This window comes from Myotis nattereri (assembly GCF_964212035.1).
Source record: "Myotis nattereri genome assembly, chromosome: 14".
NCBI classification, from domain to species: domain Eukaryota; kingdom Metazoa; phylum Chordata; class Mammalia; order Chiroptera; family Vespertilionidae; genus Myotis; species Myotis nattereri.
Window position 1 is genome coordinate 59,400,367 of NC_138089.1, and position 24,908 is coordinate 59,425,274.

Consider the following 24,908-nt stretch of genomic DNA (forward strand, 5'->3'; position numbering starts at 1 on the left):
GCTGAAGAGAGAGCACCAGCCTTCCCAGACAAAATGATCTCAACTCCCCTAACCGTCTTCATGGTCAGCATCTCCTGCCCTCTCTCCCTGCAGGATCACCTAAGGTTTGTATGCTGAGCTCCAAGATGGGCGAAACATCACTTTGCTGAGCCAGAGTTACAAATCTCCCATGCGTCTGAGCATTTCAGTAACTGCATCCAGAGAAGGTGGTTTCTGGTTCTGCAGTAACGGGAGCTTTTCCCTCAGAGAAAGCCACGTGCCTACCCCGCTGCCATGTGTGTCAGAGGCGCACTGCGAGCTGTGAGACAGCCGGGCGCCGCCCACCGAGCACGCCCCGCAGGCAGACCCTGCGCCATGGGTTCTGATGGGTCGGTACCACTGGAGGTCACAGCGCCCACAGGAGTCGCAGCTGGTTTAGAATTCCGACAGCCTTGTTTTCTTCTTCAGCACACAATGAATCAAAGCGGGCCGGTTCGTTTAACTTGGAGAAAAGCCTTGGTAGCTCAGAACCAACCCGAACAATACACAGGCAGAGTGGCGCTGTGAGGCCCAGCACTGTCCGCCAAGCAGATCCCTGAGCCTCCGAGCTATGAGTTCGCGGGCTCAGAGACCGGGAGGCCCAGCATGGCTGCGTGGAAAGCGCCCTGAAGTACAGGGCGTGCAGGGAAAGCCCCTCTGTCTGTATCTGAAAGAGGACTGTTCAGCTTGTCTCTCTTTATATGCACGCACTGAAAACACAACAAAGCTATAAACCTGACGGATGTCTTTTGAGAAACTATACTTACACAGGAGAGAAATTCCCAGTGGCCTTGAATAAGAATAGTAAGAAAGACCGTTCTCAGATTTTAAGTGTCTATTATATTAAACAGCTTATAAAATCTACATCAGTAAAGGCACTTGATTATAGTTCTTTAATAAAAAATTCAATTAAAAACTAATTTGTTTTCTTTAAATATTTCATTAAAACCTGATAGAAACATAAATGAAGTCCTATTCTCCCCAGTGTGTGGGGACATAGAATAAATGCTTGTTTCTAGGGTGACAACATCCACATAGCAGGCCCCTGGTTGGAGTAGCAGCAGAGAAGGGAAAGAGAATTTGCACATACTGTAAAAAGGGCACACATTCGTTCTATCTTCTCTGGGTTCCTTGGCCCACCATTCTTGTTCAGTCTCACCAGAAACCGCTCACTGGAATGTAGGAGAGAGAGACAGAGAAATGTAAGGGACTGCATGCTCCAGAACAAATAAAAGGGCGTTTACAGAGAAACGCTAAACACTTTCAGAACAGCTCACAGCGACAGGCAGGGCCAAAAGGGCGTCTAGTGGAGAGCACTATTCTTCTCGCCAAGCAACGTGCAACGGACACTACAACCTGCCTAACAGGTGTTGCTGCTTCCTTGCTTGTGGCTCTCATCTCCCTAAAGGTGTTGCTCCCATAACTGTGGTCCCAAGACAAACGGGTAGATAAAGCAAACTCCAGGTGGACAGAGCTGCTGGCCCTGTCAAAACCCAAGAACTCCTCCTCCTCCTTTTTCTCCCCCCCCCTCCTCCTCCTCCTCCCCCTCCCCCTCCCCCTCCCCCTCCCCCTCCCCCTCCTCCTCCTCCTCCTCCTCCTCCTCCTCCTCCTCGATGGCAGCGAAAGGCGGCCCCTCAGGCAGTCCCCACAGAGCTGACCTGAGCTTCACATTTCCTATCCTTTCATGCTCCTGGTTTCACCTGAGCTTCTTCACAATTTGTGAAACATTCAAAATAACTGTGTGTCTGTGTGTGTGTGTGTGTGTGTGTGTGTGTGTGTTTCACTTCAAAGGGCTTTAGGTACACATATAATTATTTCCTGTTTTGCTAGCTTCTCCAATGTAAATGATAAATAAATGATGCTCTCTGTTCACATTAAAACTATTTGAAGGCCAATGTCTATCCAATGTTTCCTGATTTGGCAACAGCTATTCTGCAGAAGGAATGGTTAAATACTGTTGGGAAATAATTTGTTAAACACACACAGGTTTCTATCCTCTAGGTCTTTTCAGAGGCTTATGACCTCATGTGCTTTAAGTACCAGCCATACACGTGATATCTGACCCACAACCCGCTTGTGTAAGGCAATGGAGTCTGCGCACAGTTTGATAACTGCTGACTGAATGTTTGCCAATGAGAGCTACACAAAATACTATTTCCCAAAGGTGTGGGGGGAAACCTGTGGCCAAGACAGTAAAATTCATTCATGAGATTTGATAAACATCCACATCTCCACAGGAGGGCAACGGGCCAGTTTTTCTCTTAGAGAATCTGAGAAAAAAAGAGCTGATAAATTCTCACTCTTCAATAAGCAATGTTATGAGATCTGCTCTGCACTTAGTGGTCTTTATGATGTGCTATACATGAACACTGCGTGAAGTTACATTAATTTCACATTATTGAGCAAGTTCTTAGAGATGAATTCCACAACCCGAATAGGCGACCAGTCTAGCAGCGCCTGCATTTAGAAGCACTTGCTTTTATGAGGGTTCTAGTTCACACGCTTCTCCCGTGACGCTAACGCTGGGGGACTTCCCGGAGGGTCCAGCCTCCGAGGGCTCTGAGGCAGGCAGTCTCGGACCCCCAGGAAGGGAATGTTCTGGAGACTCCGTTTTGGAAATATGAGCTCTCTCCTCAGTAAATTCGGAGGAAATCTCTCTACTTCTTCAGTTTAGTCTCCAGCTTCTCACTGGGTCCTCTGTGGAGACAGATGCCAAGTACTCAGCATCTCTCCCATGACAGCCTTCCAGGTGCTTCCAACAGGCGAGTAGCCCCAAGGCCCTACTACACGGTGCTCCCCAGCAGACTAGGAAAGCTCCAATATTTCCTCATGGATTCATTTCCAGCGTAGCTCACTTGGCTTTATCTCTCAAGTTCTTTAAGTTCCCACTTCCTTCTAAAGCAGGAAGAGCAGAAATGCACATAGGGGTTTCATAAAGGCAAATCATCGCTGTGGTTTTCAAATTTATTTTTAGTATCAGCTTTCCCCTTCTTTACAACAAAACCTTGCACTGTTCACCAATATATGAAAAATTTAAAAACAGAGCTACTTTGGTTGAAGCAGAGATGGAGGCAGGGAGGCAGGGGTAGGAATCCCCCCTACCTAGCCTCTCTCCTACCCACCAACCCTGAGACCTTTCAGGGCTCCAGAGAACACTTCATAACCACTAGTACAATCCAGAGGTTCTTTCTAGCTTTCCTCCTTCCTTTTTATTCTTCCAATAAACATTCATGAACGCTAACATGTCACAGGGACTGAGGATCTGCGCGCAGGCATTGTGGAGAGGGCTTCTCACCCTGGCTGGGTGGCTCAGTTGATTGGAGCGCCATCCTGTACACCAAAAAGGTTGTGGGAGCCGAGGCCGGTTTGGCTCGGTGGATGGAGCGTCAGCCTGCGGACTGAGAGGTCCCGGGTTCGATTCCGGTCAAGGGCATGTACCTGGGTTGCGGGCACATCCCCAGTAGGAGGTGTGCAGGAGGCAGCTGGTCGATGTTTCTTTCTCATCGATGTTTCTAACTCTCTCTATCTCTCTCCCTTCCTCTCTGTGAAAAATCAATAGAATATATTAAAAAAAAAAAAAAAAAAAAAAAAAGGTTGTGGGTTAGATTCCCAGTCAGGGCACGTATCTTGGTTGCAGAGCACAGAAGAGGCTCACTGACTGGTTGCCTCCCACGCATGCCCTGGGCCAGGGAATGAACCTGCAATCCAGGCAAGTGCCCTTGACCGGGAATCAAATCCAGGAACCTTTGGTGGGTAGGCCAATGGTCTACCGCTGACCTACACCAGCCGGGACAAGAAGTCACAGTGTTAAGCTTCCCAGTGAAGAGTGAGCAGCCTGAGGTGCCGCAGAAAGCAGCGCGATGCCCTGGAAGGCGGGGAGCCACGTTAGAGCAGCGCTGCCCTGGGTGCTTGGAACAGCTCCTTTGTCTGGTTGTGCAGTGCACCCACCCTTGCAGATGGGTCCCTGGCCACTTCCCCAGAGTAACCCACACCTCACAGTTCATGAATGAACAGACCAATACATGAATGAAGGCTGGAAAAAACCAACTTAGCTAAGAACTCTTTCATCAAATGTACAGAATGCTACTTAATTCACTTAACTGTAGTCAGATAAAGATAGGCCCAAGCACTATTGCAAAAAAACCCCAAACATTTAAGAACAAATCATTGATAACTTGATCTAATTTTTCCAATTTATTTACTTTGGAAACAGGAAAGATTTAAACAAAGGCTGAAGTGTGCTTGCTTTCTAAGATCTCATGTAAAAACACTGCCTTTGCAATAATAATATAGAAAAATAAGGGTCTTTTATGAAAGATCAGACCCAGCATAATCTAATAGCAGCATTTCCTAATGAGAGTTCTAGTGACTGAAAAAAGATAACCTCAAAAATTCACTCTTTCACTACAAGGATCTAATTGCACATAAAACCTTTTTGAATGAGCAAACACCACTCTCTCTAGGAATTCAATGCATAAGACTCTCCAGTTTTCACAGTGAGGCTCTGGAGCTCCTACCGGAAATGAAACACACCCCGAGGCTCTAAACAGGACAACAGCAGCGCCAGCACCTGCGCCGCACAGCAGCGGTGTCAGCACTTTCTCAGGCAGCACGTCACGTGACCAGTGGGAATGTCCCACGCTCTCAGTGGGAAGGGGACCTTCCTGGGCCTGTCCCTCCCTCACACACACTTGCACTGATAGTCTTTTGTTCCATTATAATATGTGAACATTCTTGTTCTTCTTCATTTCATTCCTTTTCCTGGACTGTCATGCAACACACACACACTCTCTCCTGCAGGTTTGGCCTGTTGTGACTGTGTAAGTGTTCCAGGGATACCAGGAGATACATTATTGATACTTAGTAACTTGTTCTTGTTACTATTTCTGCTGCTGTTTTTGTGCTTCAATGAGGCAAAGTCTCCTTGCTTGAGAGATTCCTAATGGGGAGAGCAGAGCTTATAAAAACCAAAATATACAGAGGAGAAACAAAAATCTTCTTTCCTGAATGGAAGCTAGAAAAACTCAGCCAACCAGAAAACCAAAGAGATATTTAAATCTGCCAGACATTTTACTAGATATTTTCTAGGCTTTTAAAGTATAAACTGAAAAACAGGAATAATATCAAGGAACAAAAGCAAATAAAGATTTACTAAGTACTAAAACTTTGAAAGTATTTAAGATCTCTAATTTTTTAAAGTTTAAAATATAGGAACAATGTTCACTGCACTATGTCAAATTCTTTTTTATTCTCACTTACTATAGAAAATTGGTGATGCTATTTAAAAAACAACACTACAGTAACATAGCTAGTAAGGTATAAAGACGAGATTTCAACTGGTCTGAATTCTCCAAAGCCTGTACTCATTCCAACTGTCTTTCACAGTATATAAACTAGAGGCCCAGTACACAAAATTCGTGCACTTGGGCAGGGGGCACCCTCAGCCCGGCCTGCGCCATCTCACAGTCCGAGCGCCCTCAAGGAGCCCGCTAAGCTGTCAGTCGGACATCCTTAGCGCTGCCGCACAGAGGCAGGAGAGGCTCCCGCCACCGCTGCTGTGCTCACCAGCTGTGAGCCCGGCTTCTGGCTGAGCGGCGCTCCCCCTGTGGGAGCTCACTGACCACCAGGGGGAAGCTCCTGCATTGAGGAGCTTGGTGGTCAGTGAGCACCATAGCGACCAGTCATTCCACCGTTTGGTCGATTTGCATATTAGGGTTTTATTATATAGGATGGTGACAATAAGATACAATATTGGTCAAAAAGAAATAAACCAATTTGAAAATAGCTACATGTCTCTAAATATTATCTACCTACAGATGTGCACGAGTAGGTACATCTGAGACTACAAAGGACTCTCGTTCTTAATTTTCCTCTTTTCTTCATGTCTTTCCTTCCTCTTGATACGCTGTGCCCATGGACTCGGTTTACTCTTTCTGCCAAGGCCCTGCACAACCATTTCACCCTATATGCAGTCTGCCAGGTCCTATGCTATGTTACACAATATGGTAGCCTCTAGCCATATGCAGCTATTTATATCCAAATTTAATCAAAATTACATAGAACTAGAAACTCGTGAAGGAGAGAGCATGAGTAGGCCTGCATGTGGATTCCTCCAGCCTGAGTCCGTCTCTGTGAAGATTTGGCTGCTTCTCCCCTCGATGTCACTGCAGTAAATCTCAGCCATGAGGACTCTGCGCTGAGCCCCATGAGTCCTCCTGGTGAATGACCACTAGGGGCTGCCCGGCTCTCAGCCTTCAGGTCGGGGTCCTGCCTGTGGCGCAGCAGGGACTGTGCCTCCAACCGCTCTGCACTCCCCGAGCCAAGCAGGGCTCGCAGTTCACAGAGACGAACGAAGTGAAGACAAGCCCTGCTAAGGAAGCTCTGGACTCCCAATGACTTCATGCTCACAGGACAGCACAATTAAACTCCCACGCACTGGGAGCAGAGCGAGAAGCAATAAAGGGCAAGTTTTCCCCAAAGAAGGTTCCTCTCTGCACACGCGGCTTTTCCCTGCTTTAAAGGCTCTCAAGGGCTTCTCGTAATAAGTGAATATTCTGCATGTGCCTGCTGCCGCCGCCGGGCATCTTCGCCTAATGGACTCTCTGTCCTGCCACCGGGCAAAGCTGACAGGGATCCTGTCACCGGGGTCGCAGGGACAGGCCTGGCAAAAGCAGGGCTCTGGCGAGGAGCATCTCTGCAGTGGCAGCCGACCTTTATTTGCCCTTCCTGCCTTTCGGAAGCCCAACAAAAGCATATAAACCACTGATGTTTGGGCTCGAGAGCAAAGCTGCAACACATATCTAATAACCACGATCGCTGAGGCTCGCTATCAGCCGCGCCTGTTCCAGGGATTTCGCCGCATTGTCACTCCGATGAAGCGGACACTCGTACTGTACACTGAGGAAATGGAAGCACGAGGGTTAAGCAGTCCGACTTACCTGACGGTGCGAACCCTGGTAAGGCAGGAAGAGTCTAGGAGTGTGAGTTGAGAGAGTTTAGGACAAGGGCAAGGATAGCCCTCAGAGGTCAAAGCCAGGAATCCTGATGAGCCCCGACTCCCAAGGGCTGAGGCTGGAAGCCTCAGGCAGGGCTGGCTTGGGTGGGCCATGTGGGCTGAATCATCCCCAGGGGCAGTGGGACAAAGCCACAGACTGGTCAGAGCTGACCACAGCTGGGCAGGAGCCGAGTGTGGAGCCAGGATAGGCAGATGGATGAGGTAGGTGCCAAGGCACAGGTCCTAGCTGGCACAGGGCCTTAGAGTCCTTACAGGGGAGTCTCACCCTGGGGTCAGACAGGCTTCGGAGCTCTGAGTACCCAGGAGCTGGATGTGGGAGGAGTATCGGTGCCCGAGGCTGCTTCTTCACACACCCACAGCGTCGCAGGCCCATGGCAGGGGCCAGGATGCTCTTCCAGGCAGTGGGAAGCTGACCACAAGCCGATCCCTCATTTCCTCTACAGCCATCCTTTTTGACTCGACCCTATGCAAACACCACGAACCAATTAAGGTAAGCGGGGCTAACTGTTCCTCTGAAGCCAGCCACAGGGTGCCCAGCCTTATCAGTGTGAGCCTTAACATATCCTACACATTTCTTTTAAAAATGTATTTTATTGATTTTTTTACAATAGAGGGATAGAGAGTTAGAAACATCGATGAGAGAGAAACATCGATCAGCTGCCTCCTGCACACCCCGCACTGGGGATGTGCTTGCAACCAAGGTACACGCCCTTGACCAGAATCAAACCTGGGATCCTTTAGTCCACAGGCTGACGCTCTATCCACTGAGCCAAACCGGTTAGGGCAATCCTACAAATTTCTTAATGAAAGAAAAAAAAAATTTCAGTGCAAAAATTCTTCAAAGTATCTATACCTTCCAGGGTTTATAGTATATATTTATTTGTTGTCTGTTTCCTCCTCTAGAATGTAAACTATAACAGGAAAGGGATTTTCCTTTCCTGTTATGACTTGTTTTGTGCTGAATCCCTGGTGCCTGAAACACCTTTTACATGGTTAGGTGTACAATGTGTTGAATAAATCAACAAGAGGACTATTACAATTATAACTGCAAATCCACTCCAATTTGTAAAAAGTAAACAATTTCTAAATCAGCACTGAAACTGTATCCCTAACAAGTCATTCCTAGCACCCTCCTACTGCCTTCTGCATGTAGGAGCTCTACCCAGAATCCAACAGATTCTGAATTCCTGGAAAGGTGAAGGGATTAAGAAGTACAAACTGGCAGTTAAAAAAATAGTCATGGGATGTAGAGTACAACATAGGGAATATAGTTCATAACATTCTAGTAACTATGTATGGTGTCAGATCAGTACTAGACTTATTAGAGTGATTACTCGTTAATTATATAAATGCCTAATCACTATGGTGCACACCTGAGACTAATATAATATTGTATACCCGCTGTGCTTAAAGAAGAAATTTAAGGAAAATCCAACCAATTCCTTAAACCCAGCTGTCCGGGTAGTGGTTCTCAACCTTCCCCGAACACTGGAGCCACCTGACAGCTCCGGGCTTCGTTAATCTGGGGTGTGGCCTGGGCCTTGGGAACTTTCGTTCTAATGTGCAGCCAAGGTGAAGAATTACTGGTCTCACGTGGGATGGTTGCCTCCCACAAGGCCCTCTGCCCTTGACTGGAAATCATCAAGGATAAGTTCCTTGTTGGTTTCAGACGGAGGGAGAGAAAGAGAAAGCACAGACTGGTTGAGCAGAACGAGAGTGGCCTTGGCCTGTAGGACTAGGTTTGACTTTGCTTCCCACCATTTTAGCAGTGTAGGTTGACCTCTAGTAGTATAGGTTGAATCTTACTTTGAACCATCAAAACCCGCCCCCCAAAGGGGGTGTACCGTTCCAGGAAGTGCTGGAGTGGACAAAGCAAACTCCTATTCCATTTCCTAAGCCCCAAAAATCCATTTAACACATTGTCCTCAGATAGAGGACATATCAGATATTAAACTGATAAGAACAGACACTACACTTGGTCTTAGCCAAAAAGCCAAAAATCAGTAACGCTGCCACCAGCTCTCCGCCAGACTTACCATTGGCTGCAGCTTTTACATTTGTGGTTACTTTTATGCCATAATGATTAGATTGTTTTTCAATATGTAATATTTCTAAAACTTAATTTTTTATTATTCTTACTTCAAAATAATAGATTGTTGGAAACAGTAAATAAAATAGTAAATAGAATTCTTTACTGCTTTTCCTCTGTGCTCACTGCTCAGTGTGTTTTGCATAAACCCGCCCTTCCTCTTTTTAACAATCTTGGGATTGGTCCACATACAAGTTGCATTTCAATGCCCGCTTGGTCTCCTTTTCTCCTAGACTGTGGTTTAGTCTCCCGTCCTAAAGGCTTTTAGGCGTGCCCTGGGGACAGTCAGCGGGGCTTCCGTCAGTCAGTGGTTGAAGATGCGGTGGGCGGCGGTGGCCCCTTTTGTGGGACATGTTTGAAGTCAGCACAGGCCTTGGAGTCCAAACTGCGGAGCTGGGATTCCTGCTGACAGTTCCTGACCTAATGACTCGAGCCACGTGGCGCAGGCACCTGTCTCCTCCCCTGTGAGCTGAGGAGGTGGCCGTGAGAAGTGAGGACACAGCGAGGCTGGCCTTTAGGACAGTTCTTGCATCCTGGCACTTATGTGCTCCTCCTTGACTTGTCACATCCACCCCCACCCCACGGACATCTGGCCGTGGACCCTTCACAGAGGGGTGAACGCGCCCTGAGAAAGGCCTTTCAGAGGCTCCTGATTCCAACACCCAGGATCCAGCAATGGGGGGGAGGGGGGCAGTGCAGGTCAAATTTAAATGAGGAGTTCTTTTATAGGCTCAAAGCCCAGCTTTATGAAGGGATTCTATATCCGGCCTGTCTGAGAAGGGACCTGAAGTCCTGTTTCCTTGGAAAGTAGAAACCTGGGTTCTGTGTCAAAGGTACAGGCATGACTGAGATCCTTCAGGCCAAGAGTAGGTCATTCCATTCTCACTAAGTTCAACTGGCAAGGTTCCTGAAAATCCATGATTTTAGAGAACAAGGTCAAGGTTACCAGCACTGTTTCTCTCCCCCCCACCCCCATATTAATAAACAGAAGTGTAAAACCAGGGCCTCCATGGAGGGGCTACTTTAAGGGGTGTGGTCTGTAGAATAATGCCCCACAAAGAGAAAATAATAATTACTGGTCTAAAACCAGGTCCCTTAAACCTGCCCACTCCGTGTTCCCGCCTGTGGTTAATGGCCTCCACGTACACTCAACAATCACTCCAACACCGCAGAGCGAAGTCTAGCAAATGTAATAATCAATGAAGATAATATAATTTTTGTCCAATAAACAAGGGATGGTTATGACTTGCTTTCCTGTGCAACCTATAAACTGTAGCTTTGCTTTCCATTTTCCAGCTACTGGACTCTCGACTCTGGTGGATTCCCTTCCTGTGTCCGAGCACCTCACCACTTCACACTGTAGCTCTCCACCTCAGCCCAGGCTCCAGCTCCTGGGCCTCCACTGTCATTGGTTTATTTAGTGCATCTCTCTACTCTGTCTTGATACTGAAATATCCCTATTTTCCATTAAAAGCTCTTGAAAGAAAATGCTATATTTTTGTGTTTAGGTTCAAACTTAAGGGCAACAATCAGGTTGATATTTAATAGAGTTTTTAACTACGATTTGAAGAGTCCATGTAAAGTGTTATGTGGACAAAAAGGGGGTAAAATTGACAAGCCCAGTGATGGAAAGTAACCTCACAGGGTGATCGGGCAGGTCACAGTGGGCAGTCACACCGGAGGCAGGTAACGTTTGTAGCAGGTTTATCTTTGTCTTGGGTAAGGCCCTGCCATTGTTTTTGTGCATCTAGGTTAACATACCTTTGAAATAAGCCTTAACTACCCTCAAGAAAGCACATAATCTTGTTAACTATCCTGTACCAATCCCTGCCTTGTTTTCTCCCACTTCCATGTAATATTCCTCATGTTCCCTCTAATTCTAAATGCATAAAGTAAACTGCAAAACTGTCATTCTCTGGAGCATTTGAGATATTGCTTCCCAGCAACTGTCATCAGTTTTGGCTCAAATAAATTCTTACAGAAATTCTCTGCAGGGTTAGACATTCTTAAGTCAACATGTATTACGGCTCCCTGGCAAGCAAGGGGGGCGGCTAGGAGCTTCAATAATAATTAACTGAGTTCAAAGGAAGCAACTCGCTGATCTCTTTCCACACGAGTCTCTTCTAAACATGCTCAGAAGGAAAGCTAGTTGGACTTCTCCCTCAGCAGCAGCCGCACCTCCAGATGCCATGTTAGGCAAAGTTAGCTTACACAGTCATGTTGCAACAAAACAGTCCCCACTGTTTTCTACCAAAGAACAGATCTTCCGAAGCTCACAGCTGTCTGTATTTTGTGTTTGAGATTCTCCATGTCCAGTTCTCTCATCCATTTGCCTTTGTCTAACAAGTCGGACTGGGGACATTCCTGGTTCCCGTGACTGCAAAGGATCAAGCTCATTTCCGAGCCTCCTCTCATCTGTACTTTTGCTTTTCTTCCTCGTGCCTGAGTTCCCGTTACCCTAACAACAGCCTCCGCGTGCTCCACGGACCCCAAGCCCTGCACGTCCAATGCCCCGTTTTCCTTCCTCTCGGGAATCTCCATTCTTTGCTTTCAAGCAGCAGATGACACACCTTGTCAAGTGGAAAGCCTGATGCCCTGACTGATACGCGGACAGGGTCTAGTGTTATTCTACTTTGTCCTCTGTGTAATGATCTGGACAGAGCAGAAGGCAAATTTCTTGTAAACAAAGAACTGAAAGAACCTGATCATTTCCTTTACCCGTTTTATCCAGACTCTAGGATATTGTAGAAAAACTTTTCTCCAGCCTGACATCTAGACTCAGAATATAGTGAGAGATGGTACAATGGTATACACAGGAGAGCATTTTCTGACCTTATTCTCAGATGAAAACAACACAGGTTTAACCACAGACCAATGTACATATCTGAAGGGCAAATTTCACGTGGCCTATCTCTTAGCAGATTTTCCCTATAATGTTTCTGAGCATGATCTGATGCATTGGACATATACTGGACATATATGTAGAAGCATGTTGAGTTGGCTTGGCCACTGGAATGCAATACAGTTGTCCTTAAACAATGTGAGGATTAGGAGCACTGACACTCCCACCCCTGGCCACAGTAAAAAATCCATATATAACTTCTCCGCAGCCATCCTCTCTATCCGCGGAGGAGTGGTTCTAGGACCCTCCCCCATCATGGATACTAAAATCTGCAGATGCTCAAGTCCCATATACATAACTAGAGGCCCAATGCACGAAAATTCGTGCAAGAGTAGGCCTTCCTTCCCCCGGCTGCCGGCACCGGCTTCCCTCCAGCACCCGGGACACGGGCTTCGCTCTGGCCCCAGCTTCGTCCAGAAGGACAGCCAGTCTAATTAGCATGTTACCCTTTTATTATTATAGATTGATTTTACAGAGAGGGAGAGGGAGAGGGAGAAGGAAACATCGATCAGTTGCCTCCTGCATGCACACTGTTGACTTATTGTAAACAGGGATTGAACCCAACACCCTTTGGTGTACAAGACGATGCTCCAACCAACTGAGCCACACCTGCCAAAGCCAAAAATACTGTTCTGATGCACGGTTGGCTGAATCCATGGCTGTGAAACCAGGGGTCTGGAGGGCCACCTGTATATTTACTGAAAAAAGATCGACATATCAGAGGACTGGCACAGTTCAAAACCGTGTTGTTCAAGGGCCAACTGTCAGCAGAGCCAGGATTCTAGCCCCTCTTATTCCTGCTGGGACTTAGAAAGTCCTTGGGGGCCGGCTGGGGAGTGGGCTGAGCCTACAGGGGGGCCACACCAGGGGCCTGAGTGGAAGCCTGAACTGCAGGACCATCACCAGCTGCCTGAGCTCTTGCAGACGAGCTGCAGCTGCATCGTAGACACGACCTTTTGCAGAGGGAAGCAAAACTGCTTGACTTAGTAAACAATGTTCTCACTGTCATTTTAAAAGAAAATTTCTCTCCAGGGGCACCTGAGACTTTCAGAGGCAGTTAGCTCACGTGGGTAGAATGCCTGACTCTCGGCCAGAACCCTCACTTCAATTATAGAGGCAGCTGATTTTCAAGGGAAAGTTTATTCTACACAAGGGTATTCTGAATGGCGAGTAAACAGCAGAATAGGAAATGAGGATTTTTTAGCTTGTTTTGCAAAGCATCTGTGAAAAGATGGCTAACATAAGTGTTTTTGTGTGATAATCAAGAGTGGTTAAGTTTTTGAGGGCAACTTAGCATTCCTAAGGCCTAATAACAACAACAAGAAAAACAAAAAACAACCTCCCCCTCCCCACCCCCAGACGAGAGAAGACTCCTTGGGGACAGGCAGTGAAGCGCTGAGATCAGTCACCGGCGCCCTGAGGCTTAGAGCACCTGCTAAACCTAAGGGCCAGGGAGAGGGCCGGGCATACTGACAGGCACACCAGTGCTGCAGAGAAAATAAGTTAGTAACACAATCACACGCCTCCTGTGAATAGGGAAGCCACATAATAGAAAAGAGAAGTGTACCACACAGAACCAAATACGGATAACACAGGCTCTATTCTAGAAGATGATTGTGTGTACTATTTTGAGGAGGTAATTATATGGTAACTGTTAAATAAGATAATGGTTAACAGTCATAATAGATATGCATACAGAAAAATATTTTTAAACAAAGGTAATGACTTCTTTATAGAAGGGGAACCCATGATATTAGGAAAAAATAGGAAAGACATTTTAAATTCTCCTCTTACCTTACCCATCATCACTGAAAAGCAAAGCAGGTGTTGGTGCCACACTGCCAAGCTGGCCATTGAAAGAAGGGGACAAGTATGGGCGAAACGTTTTGGAGGGTTTTTTTTCCATAGAGCGCAACCAGTCTTTGTTATAATTCACTATCATTGTCTTTTCCTTAAGACTGTTGCCAGCTACTTAAAAAAATTACTAACAAAACTTCAAATATCTGTCAATTCAAAGATTCTTTTCAAAAACTGTAGTCTTTTAAAAGTTACTGAAGTCATACTATGCATGTAGTTGTGAACAGTGAACAATATTTCATTAATGTTCTTTCACATACAGAATGTAGAAGTAGAAGTAGTCCCTTTTTTGGCAGATTTCTAAGATGGTCCCCCAAACTTGTCTCTTAATTCTAAGGTTGCATAATCCCCAGGAATGCAAATATAGTGGCTTTTATTCCAATGATCAGGTTATATTTTATGACACAACTGACTGTAAAACGAGGAGATTATCTGGGTGAGCCAGTCCTTAAAAAGGGCAGAATTTTCTCCCACTAGTTGCAGAAAAGGAAGTCAGAGATTCGAAGCCTGGGAAGGGCTCACTGCACTGCTGCTCCCTAAAGATGGAGGGGGCCACACAGGCGAGGAAAGCAGGTGCCTTTCGGAGCCGAGAACAGCTCCTAGCAGACAGCCAGCAGGGGAGTGGGAGGCTCCTTTCTACAACTGTGAGAAACGGAATCTTGCCAACAAGCAGTGAGGCTGGAGCACACCCCCCAGGGCTGTCAGACTAGAATGCAGCCGAGGTGACACTGGCTTCTGCTGGTGATACCCTGAGCAGAGCACTCAGACCTGCCTGGACAGCCTTCTCATCTACAGAGCTGCGAACTAAAATCAGTCATTTTAGTCCATTATATTTGTGGCAATTTGTTACGCAACAGAAGACTAATTTAGTCCCTCACTTCTTTCTGCCTCAGTATTTTCAAAGGTTACACTATTATTTATTTAGACTGCCTTAAGATATTTGCTATTACAAAGTAACATTCTTGCATGTCTGAGTATGTTTATTGGCATCAAATTGTTCAAAGTAATATGTACACAATTTTTAAAATGTGCTTATGATACCAAAAGCAATGACAGAAAAATTAGAAACACTGGACTTCTTCAAAAGTAAAAACTGTTGTGCATTAAAGGACATTATCAAGGAAGTGGAGAAACCCTACAGAACGGGAGAACCATGTGTGAATCCTGGATCTGCTAAGGGTTGAGCCTCCAGAAAGATAAGGAACTTTATAGCTCAGCCGGCCTCTGGGGAAGAGGAGCTGGAGGAGGGGAAAGTAGGTTCACCTCAGCCCCTGGCAGTGCCCCTCCCCCCAGCCAGGCCCCCTCCCTCCTGCCGGGCAGCTGCTGTCCCCTCGCGGGCTGGAGCGGCACTGAGGGCCGCGCTGCCTCACTCCGGACACACCGCCTGCTGCCCTGCGAGCCCTCTCTCCTGCGTGCGTGTGCGGCTGCCTCACTCCGGACACACCGCCTGCTGCCCTGCGAGCCCTCTCTCCCGTGTGTGCGGCTGCCTCACTCCGGACACACCGCCTGCTGCCCTGCGAGCCCTCTCTCCCGCGTGTGCGGCTGCCTCACTCCGGACACTTCGCCTGCTGCCCTGCGAGCCCTCTCTCCCGCGTGCGTGTGCGGCTGCCTCACTCCGGACACTTCGCCTGCTGCCCTGCGAGCCCTCTCTCCCGCGTGTGCGGCTGCCTCACTCCGGACACTTCGCCTGCTGCCCTGCGAGCCCTCTCTCCCGCGTGCGTGTGCGGCTGCCTCACTCCGGACACTTCGCCTGCTGCCCTGCGAGCCCTCTCTCCCGCGTGTGCGGCTGCCTCACTCCGGACACTTCGCCTGCTGCCCTGCGAGCCCTCTCTCCCGCGTGCGTGTGCGGCTGCCTCACTCCGGACACACCGCCTGCTGCCCTGCGAGCCCTCTCTCCCGTGTGTGCGGCTGCCTCACTCCGGACACACCGCCTGCTGCCCTGCGAGCCCTCTCTCCCGTGTGTGCGGCTGCCTCACTCCGGACACACCGCCTGCTGCCCTGCGAGCCCTCTCTCCCGCGTGTGCGGCTGCCTCACTCCGGACACACCGCCTGCTGCCCTGCGAGCCCTCTCTCCCGCGTGCGTGTGCGGCTGCCTCACTCCGGACACACCGCCTGCTGCCCTGCGAGCCCTCTCTCCCGCGTGCGTGTGCGGCTGCCTCACTCCGGACACACCGCCTGCTGCCCTGCGAGCCCTCTCTCCCGCGTGCGCGGGGGCAGAGCCCAGGGTCCTGCCTCTGGAGCTGGGCCCCTGCGACCCTGCGACCCTGCGGCTCCGTGTTCCCCCTGAGCCTCATCTCTGGCTGAACAGGTGCCCCCTTTCTCTCCCTGCAGTGCTGACGGCCCAGACTGGGATTTGAGCCCCACGTGGAAGGAGGCACAGGAAAAAAAAGGCCACACACGTGCCTTCAGGACACACGGGCCTGAGGCAAAGCGCCCAGCTCCGTGAGGGGAGGCTACTTGATCTTGTTTTGCTTCCCCGAAGGCCAGAGCGCTACCATCTGAACCCAGAGCCTCAGCCTCATCAGGACCTCTAGTGCTTTTACCTGATCTGCTTGCCTTCCCTCGTGTCGTACAAGGAAAAGAAGACGTCGGTGTCTTCCCCGATGGTGTTGTAGGTGAAGCTCTTCAGGCTGAGGAAGAGGTGATGGGGCACTGGCACCCGGCAGGCTTCCCCGTGACGTGGGCGCATCGTGTCTACCTAACGAGAAAGGCAAACCCAGCGCTGTGTTACTGACTCACGGCTATTAATCACAAATAAAAGGAAAACTAAATGACTAACTCCCGCACTGAGCCTGGAGGTGTTTTCTCTGCAGGAGGGCGCACACGCAGCCGGGAGCAGCGAACAGCGAGCCACGGATGGAGGAACGGAATTCCGACTCACGAGGGAGCTCAGTCTCCCCCAGGTCACAAACACCTCAGTTCCCCAGGGAACCATTTCCAAGTCATTTCCTGGGGATCCTGCCTGGTCCTGGTGCACGTGACTTCACTGCGAGTGGAACAGTGCCCTCCTCAGTGACACGTGTCTCCGTGCGGGCTGAGCCAGCCGCTCGGGCTCCTCTCGCGGCCGCGCTGTGTGCACATGCACAGAGGAGGGAGCCGGACAAACCTGGGAAAGGGCCGGGCTCCCAGAGGAAAAGCCAGGGGGCGCCATTTCCTGGTGCCTCCCCGGGGGCTGGTGAGCCGCTTACCTGGGAGGTGCTTTGCTGTACGCTCTGCCGGCTGGACAAATGCTATGGAGAGAGGAAAGAACCATTCACTCAACTGGGAAGGAAATGTCTGTTACGCATCTTCTTTCCGTATGTTAGGCATTCTGCTATGCCTCTGACATATATGATCTCATTGAATTCTGACAGCCTCGTTAGATAAGTGTTACTCATATCTGATCAAACCTTGGACAACTCAGGCTTAGTACCCGGGAGCGGTCTGCTGAAGCTCACATGGCAAGAAGGGGACAAAATCTGGATCCAAACCCAAGCCTCTCCAGCTCGGGGGGCCAGCCAAGCCACAGGAAGTACTTGCCACTGGAGCTGTGCTTTGCTCCTTCTCTCCACATGCTGCCTGCACCGTGCCCTGAGCACCGTGCCCTGAGCCGCGGGACCCAGCTTCCCGGCCTCCGCACCGAGGCGGCGCTGCCTTAACCCGAAGGGGCTCCCTCCCAAGCACCTCTCCCTGCGGGTCCTCGGCTGCTGGCTCAGTTAGAAGCAGCAGATTCCACCCCCAGCCACACCCAAGTAGGTTGTGAAACTTCAGGGAAATCACTTACTCTCGCCAAGAGATGTTTTCCTTAACTGTAACAATAAGATAAAGGCTTTTGTCTTCCTCACAGGGGTATTATGAGGCTCAAATTTCACATGAGAAGCAGCATGACATAGTAATTAGGAACCTATGTCAGGACACCTGGTTTTCCATCTTGACTCACACCTGTGTTTCCTCCTCTGTAAACTGAGGATAACGTTTTTTTAAATCTTCACCTGAGGACAGTTTTTCCACTGATTTTCAGAGATATTGAGAGGGAGGGAGGAGAGAGAAATATCGAAGGGAAAGAGACATATTGACTGACTGCCTCCTGCACATACCCCAACCGAGGGTGGGGAGCGAACCAGCAGATGAGGTGTGTGCCTTTGACTGGGAGTTGAACCGGGAAACCTTCAGTCCGAGGACCAACGCTCTAACCACTGAGCAACAGGCCAGGACAAGGATCACATTTTGTGAACTCAACATCACAGGATTTTGTGCAGATTAAGTTAGTATATACCTATATTTGTGAGTGATTGACCACTGTTATCTATGATTAGTATTCTTATTATTGGTATTCTTCTTATAATTAGTTACTATAGAAAAGTCAGTCACATTTAGAAGTAACCCTTGCCAAAGATAAAATGATCAGCTCACAAACATTAGGTGCCTGGTCTTGGTGAACTCAATAGTGAGTTTCTATCCTGTTCCTGTGGACCCTAGAAGTGCGAGGAAACGCACATTCGGTGAAATGTTCCACATCACACAGGCACAAAGACTGGTTTCTGAGTAGAATGGTCTCATTTCTTTTCCAAATACACACAGTAACCCTAGATAAAACTAAAGTAAAATTAAATATTCATTTAAATGACTCTCTATTCCTCTCCCTTCCTCTCTGTAAAAAATCAATAAAATATATTTTAAAAAAGAAAGAAAAACATTTCCCACTTTAAAATAAATAAATAAATGCATCTCACAAGCCATATTTGCTATTAAATATTCATGTGCATTGTTAGTTAAATTAGCAAATTATTATTGACTATTAATATTCATTCATGGGACTACATGCCTGGGTTGCAGGCTCGATTCCCAGTGGGGAGCATGCAAGAGGCAGCCGATCAATGATTCTCTCTCGTCACTGATGTTTCTCTCTCTCTCCCCCTCTCCCTTCCTCTCTGAAATCAATAAAAAAAATATTTTTTAAAAAGTTTGCAATAAAGTTATCAGTCCTCTGTTCACCCTGTTCTGTGCCCCAAAAAGGTACTTTCTGTACCTTTACTGTGTTTTTTCCTAAAATAATAAAATATTTCTATATGTCATACTTACAATACTCTTGCTCTATCCAATTTTCGATTTCTCTATTGTGGGCTTTTTATAATGGGAGCTGAGGATTATCGTATTTGTTTATAGCTATTTCACTTCAACTCTATGTGTAATGTCTCACGAGTTTTGGTCAAAACTTGTTTATACTATTGTAACATTTAACTCCTGTTCACCGCTAGGCCAAGTAGTGGACTTCAACTACACTTCCTTTCTTCTACTGCCTTCTGCTTTTGTATTGGAGGTCATTTAGTTTTATTTAAATTATAGGGCCTTTCCTATGCCCTCCAATAGCTCTCCAAAAGCCCTTTCAACATTTAGTTTTATTTAAATTATAGGGCCTTTCCTATGCCCTCCAATAGCTCTCCAAAAGCCCTTTCAACAGCGTTTCCCACGCGGGAAAGCCAGCAGCCCCTCCATGAAGGGGGCTTTCACCTGGAGAGACACCTGCTGGTGGCACCTCTGCTTCCACGAGGACCAGTTACTCAGGCCGGCTGCACCCCCGTGACCCGGGACTTCTCTCTGAGGTCACCCCGAGCATTCTTTGCACCTCTCAACTGAGTCAGAAGCCCTTTCCTGATGGCACATAATAGCGTCTCTTGGTTTCCTCCCACATTTTAAATAAGTAAATTACTATTCAGTGGTTTCCTGAAAAGGATTTTTAAAGAAAGAGATTTTTTTTTTTGAGACTAAGTGAGCAAAATTCTCTCTAGGCCACTTTCCCATTTGACTGATAATGTGGCTCAGTAAACATAAAATTCTAGGTTGAATTTTGTCCCCGTCAGCACTTTAAAGGCAATTCTTCATTGTTGCTAGTTTTCAAAGTTGCTTTTAGGAAGACAAATGCTATTCTTACAACAAATCCTTAGTAGGTGACCTATTTTTCTCTCAGGAAGCTTTTCAGCTTTGTGAGCTGAAATTTCACAATTAAATGTTAAATACTCGTTCTACCCTTCCAATCTGGAGACTCATCTCTCTCTTCTAGGAAAGTGTTTTTTCTAGCTGTATGAGATATAACTGGCATACAGTGCTGCATAAATTTAAGGTGGTAGGATGTGATGATTCTATACACATATATGCTGTGAAATAAGCTAATTTCATTTCACATAACTGCCTGTTGCTGGGTGTGAGATTTAAGAACTACCCTTTTAGAAACTTCCAGTACACAATACCCCGCTCTCACCCACCATCCCCATGCTGAGCATCAGATCCCCAGAACGCAATCCTCTTCGCTGTAGAGGTCTGTACCCTTTGACCAACATCCCCCCACCCTTAGCCCCTGGTGATCACCATTCTACCCTGTTTCTATGAATTCAGCTTTTTCAGAGTCTACATATTAGACCTTAAAGTATTTGTCATTCGCTCTTTGACTTACTTAGCACAATACTCTCAAGGTTCACCCATGTTGTCACAAATGACAGGTAACTTCTTTCTTACCACCGAATAGTATTCTGCTGTACACATACACAGCACTTTCTTTAGTCATTCATCCACCAACGGACATTTGTTTAGGTTGATTCTATGTGTTGGCTACTGTGAATATGCTGCAATGAACATGGGAGTACAGTTGCCTCATTGAGATCCTGATTTTAATTCCTCTGGGTACATATCCAGAAGTGGGATTACTGGATCAGATGGTAGTTATATTTTTTATTTTTTGAGGAATCACCATACAGTTTCATAGCGACTATACAAACTTGCATTCCCACCAACAGTGCACAAGAGTTCTCTTCTCCACATCCTGGCCACCACTCAGCTCCTGTCTTTGTGATGACAGGCATTCTATTCCAGGTGTGAAGTAATATTTTATTGCGGTTTTAATTTGCATTTCCCTGATGATTAGTGATATTGAACACCTTTTTATCTTCTTAAATAGAAACTTGTAATTCTTTCTAAAACTTGTAATTCTCACCAGTATACAGGGTGTTCCAAAAAATGGTGTCCCCCAAAAATATATACACACTATGTCTTCAGATTCTATTACATTTTTGAAAATGAAGTGTATTTTAACAAGCACTACCTTTATAATTATGCAAAGTATGTACACCTCAGGGGCACCCTGAGTGCTCCTTGAATATGTACATTCTCCTTAAAGTGAGGTTTCACCCAGTCCCTTAGTCTAAACTTAACAGTCACCTGAGGTTTCTGACATTTGTTTTACTTTAAAATTGTGTATCTTTCTTTCATTTACTTCTTTTCAGTCAGCTTAGAAAATGTAATCTTGGCCATTTGCCAACTCAATACATTTTTGTTAACAACCAAGGATTTAACAGGTTGTCTCTCTCTCTTAGAAATATTGACACATTATTTCCATGGTTAATCACTACATTCGCCAATAACTGGCTCTTTTAAGCTTCAACTAGAGACAGAACTTTAGGAACTGGTGAAGGCTGAAGTCGCTTTGGCTCTGTTCACCAGCACAACCGAGAAATGTCCACTGACAGCACAGCCCAGCTCTCTCCACAGTAATTCCACTTAGAAGAGCAAGTGTGATACCCTGCCAGAATAAGGAAGGCCCCTTCATCATACTGGGACAAAGACAAAGGAACACTTCTATTTCATAACATTAGTTCATAACATAATTAGGGAAAGTACAGGAGAAAGAGGAGGTGTGCAGGAACAAGCGTTAGGTTTCTTACCATTTTGTAGAGATCAGAGACACTGATCTGGTCCGAATCCACTACCTCAAAGTCCTTCCGAGGCACCAGGTCCAGGCCCAAATGCCTAGTGAAGAGAAAGACCACGCTCAGCACGCATGTCCTCGCATGCTCAGCTTTCTGTCCGTGCCGCAAGCCCAGGCCGCCATGAGCTTGTGGACAGGGCTCAGACCCGGCCTCGGGGGTACAGGCCTCTGGTAATACTTCACTGTGTTTGCCTTTAGGTGAGTAGGTAAGGCTGACCCACGTCTAGGCGCCAGCAGTCCCCTTGTGATGGTAAGAAGGATTCATTTGCTATCACCTTGTTAACAGACCGATTGTGTTCATTAAGGATGGGTTTTCCATAGATCATGAATAAGTCACTTTTCTTTTATTTCTCCCCATCCTACAAGCATGCTCAAGGTTCAGTCATGCATCACTTCCACTACCAAGAGAAGTTATCTAGGATCCAAGTAGATGAGTAATCCAAAGTTAAACACAGAACAAAATCACCTGCTGAAGATAATAAATGCAAAGAAATGTATGTTTTGGTGGAATTTTATCTCATTTTTCAACTTAATTAAAACTGACATTGGGTTATATAGAGTAAAGACATTACCACATATTAGCTAATGTGTTAAGAAACTTTAGACAGAAGTTTAACCAAGGAGTACTACTCCCAAAGAACTCAATACTTGGAAGATCTGGTACAACCTGGGCAGAAAGGAAGAAGTCATGTGATTAACGTCGACCTGGAGGCAGTGTGAGACAGTGACTAACTGGACATAATCAGAACTCTTGGGTTCAAACATGGTACATAGTTTATAGCCAATAAATGTTAGCTCCTTCCTCTCTCTCTAGAAAAACAGCTCTAAACCTGGAGTCCAGGGGAACTGTGGACCCCTGAAACTGCTTACAACAGTATGTATGCTTGTTCATTTTACAAGTGACCATTTAGAACATTTTCCAAATATTCTGTAGTCATGCCACTGAAATCTTCTTAAATACAAAAATGAGACAAAATTTTATATATATTCTTTAACCACTAGAGGTCACAAAATATATGATAGACTAATAATAGAATTAAGTAACAAAAATACTATGCAAATAACCCAATTAAAATAGATGTTTTCAATATAAGAGTTTAAGGGAAAATGCAGATGGATCTAAGTCAATAGGACTGGGAAAGGGTGAAAGTGCTCTGAATCAGTGCACTGCACACAGTGATACCCATGCAAACTCTCTCTTATTAGCACTCTGACGCTCTTGCCTTGCTTGTCCACTCAGCTATCCACCGACATACCCATCCACTCACCTCACAGACCTTTTATGCACCGACCAAGGTGCTGAATACAAGAAATACGGCAGTTTTCAGTCAAGCCCATGTTGGTACTCATCAGGCTAATTCTCCCCTGAGAGCAAGTATTTTCCCTCTCCTGGAAGTCACTAGAGCACAGCACCTTTTACTTTCTCGATTTCATTAAGAAATAAGAGAATGATCCACAGGTGATCTGATAAAATAGAAGACAAGTTCCTTCTACTAAGATTGACTTTAATGGAGAGAGTAGTTCTCAAAAGCTAAGTTGGACGACTGTCCCCACTGGAAGAAGGAAGAGAGGCTGCACAGTGAGAAGCAGCACGTGTTCACCACAAATCCCCCTCGGGGGGAGGTTCCTGGCCTCTCTATGGTTTAAGGACGGGGAAGTTACCAGGAAGTGCAGGGAATGATTAGATAGTACGGTTGCACATCTCCCAACATAATTTTGAAGATATTACTTCATCATATTCTAGCATCCAGTGTTACTGATAAAACTTTGGAGGCCAATGTAGTCCTTATTCTTAAGACTTGTTTTTCTGTCTGAAAACCTTTTAGGATCTTCTCATCACCCCTGGGACACTGAACTGTCTTCATGTGCCTTGCGTGGGTTTTGGGTTTCCCCATTCATATTAGGCATTTGGGGGGCCCTTCCAATCCCAAGACTCCTGGTTCTCTGGCTCTGAGAAATGTTCTTCCAGCATTTCTTTGGGATGTCTTCTTTATTTGCCTTTGTGGTTTTTTTTTCCTGGAAATTATAATGTCTGATGTGGGACCCCTGGCCTAACCCTCTGTATTGCCCTTCTTTCTTCAATCACTTCCCATTCTTTTTGATTTTCCTAGTGACAACATAAAATTATCTTCCTAAAGGTTTTATTTTGGAAGTCACATACTCTGTTCCTTTTTCATAGCATTTTATTCTACATAATAAATTTTCTTGATTATTTTGGAGGATACTCAGAGATTTTTTAAAAGTTCAGTAGATGAGTGGATTAAAAAACTGTGGTACATCTACACAATGGAATACTACGCTGCTATAAAAAGGGAGGAACTCCTACCATTTGCAACAGCATGGATGGAACTGGAGAGCATTATGCTAAGCGAATTAAGCCAGTCAGAGAAAGATAAATATCACATGATCTCACTCATTTATGGAATATAATGAACAACATAAACTTATAAACAAAAACAGACCCAGAGACAGAGAAGCATCGATCAGACCCTCAAACCTCAGAGGGAAGGCAGGTCGGGGGGTCAGGGGGAGAGAGCAACCAAAGGACTTATGTGCAAGCATATAGGCCTAACCAATGGACAGACACTAGGAGGATGAGGGCATGAGCGGGGGTGGGGGGGGGCAATAGGGGGTAAGAACACATATGTAACACTTTAATCAATCAAGAAAATAAAAATAAAAAAGTTCTTTACTCCTCTCTGATTCTCTCGGGGGCCTGATGCCTTCCTCTGGGCTAGGTATTTTGTTTACTCTGATTTCCGTCTCTTCCCTATGGAAGGATTTCTTTAAATATTTGGTGATACTGGATTGTCTATTCAGACTTCAAAGCCCTTCGAAGAGTGGGAGTTTTCTGTACATGGGTGGGTGGCTAGCAGTTTCTCTTTTTGCTAAGTGGAAGGGATTTGGCCATTACGCTCTGAAACCCACAAAAAGGCCCCGGCTCTCTCTTGTCCAGTTTCCTCCGGGGCAGCTGGCCTTGGTATTTGGAGTCTGAGGTAAAACCCCTGGCAGCCAGGCATTCCCTCGTGGTGGTGGATTAGTTCTTTTACGGACTCTCAAGAATCCCCCTTTTTTATGTTCCAAGGCCCACTCCTACCCTCCATGATTCTGGGAGTTAACAAAGGAGCAGCTCCTTCATTAGCTAACATCTCCCCCACACACTCGGCTTCCTCTGTCACTAATCCTCCAACTACTTTGTAGAAATGGGTTTCTAGATCTCATTTATTGCTGGCCCCTCCCATTCTTTTTATTTTCTAATATTTCAATGATGTCTTGAGAGGGAGAGGAG

At 46.5% G+C, this 24,908-nt stretch overlaps 1 protein-coding gene across 3 annotated transcripts in view; it reads right to left on the bottom strand.

The window, feature by feature from the left end:
* The window catches only part of DOCK3 (dedicator of cytokinesis 3), a 179,051-nt gene that overhangs the window by 82,921 nt on the left and 71,222 nt on the right, over positions 1-24,908 (bottom strand). For all 3 annotated transcript variants that reach the window (XM_081106290.1, XM_081106292.1, XM_081106291.1), the window contains exons 7-10: positions 21,576-21,660; positions 17,070-17,111; positions 16,425-16,579; positions 1,109-1,190 (exon numbers count right to left, since the gene is read on the bottom strand). In XM_081106290.1, the coding sequence (XP_080962416.1) occupies positions 1,109-1,190; positions 16,425-16,579; positions 17,070-17,111; positions 21,576-21,660 (364 nt within the window). The remainder of the gene's footprint in view (positions 1-1,108; positions 1,191-16,424; positions 16,580-17,069; positions 17,112-21,575; positions 21,661-24,908) is intronic.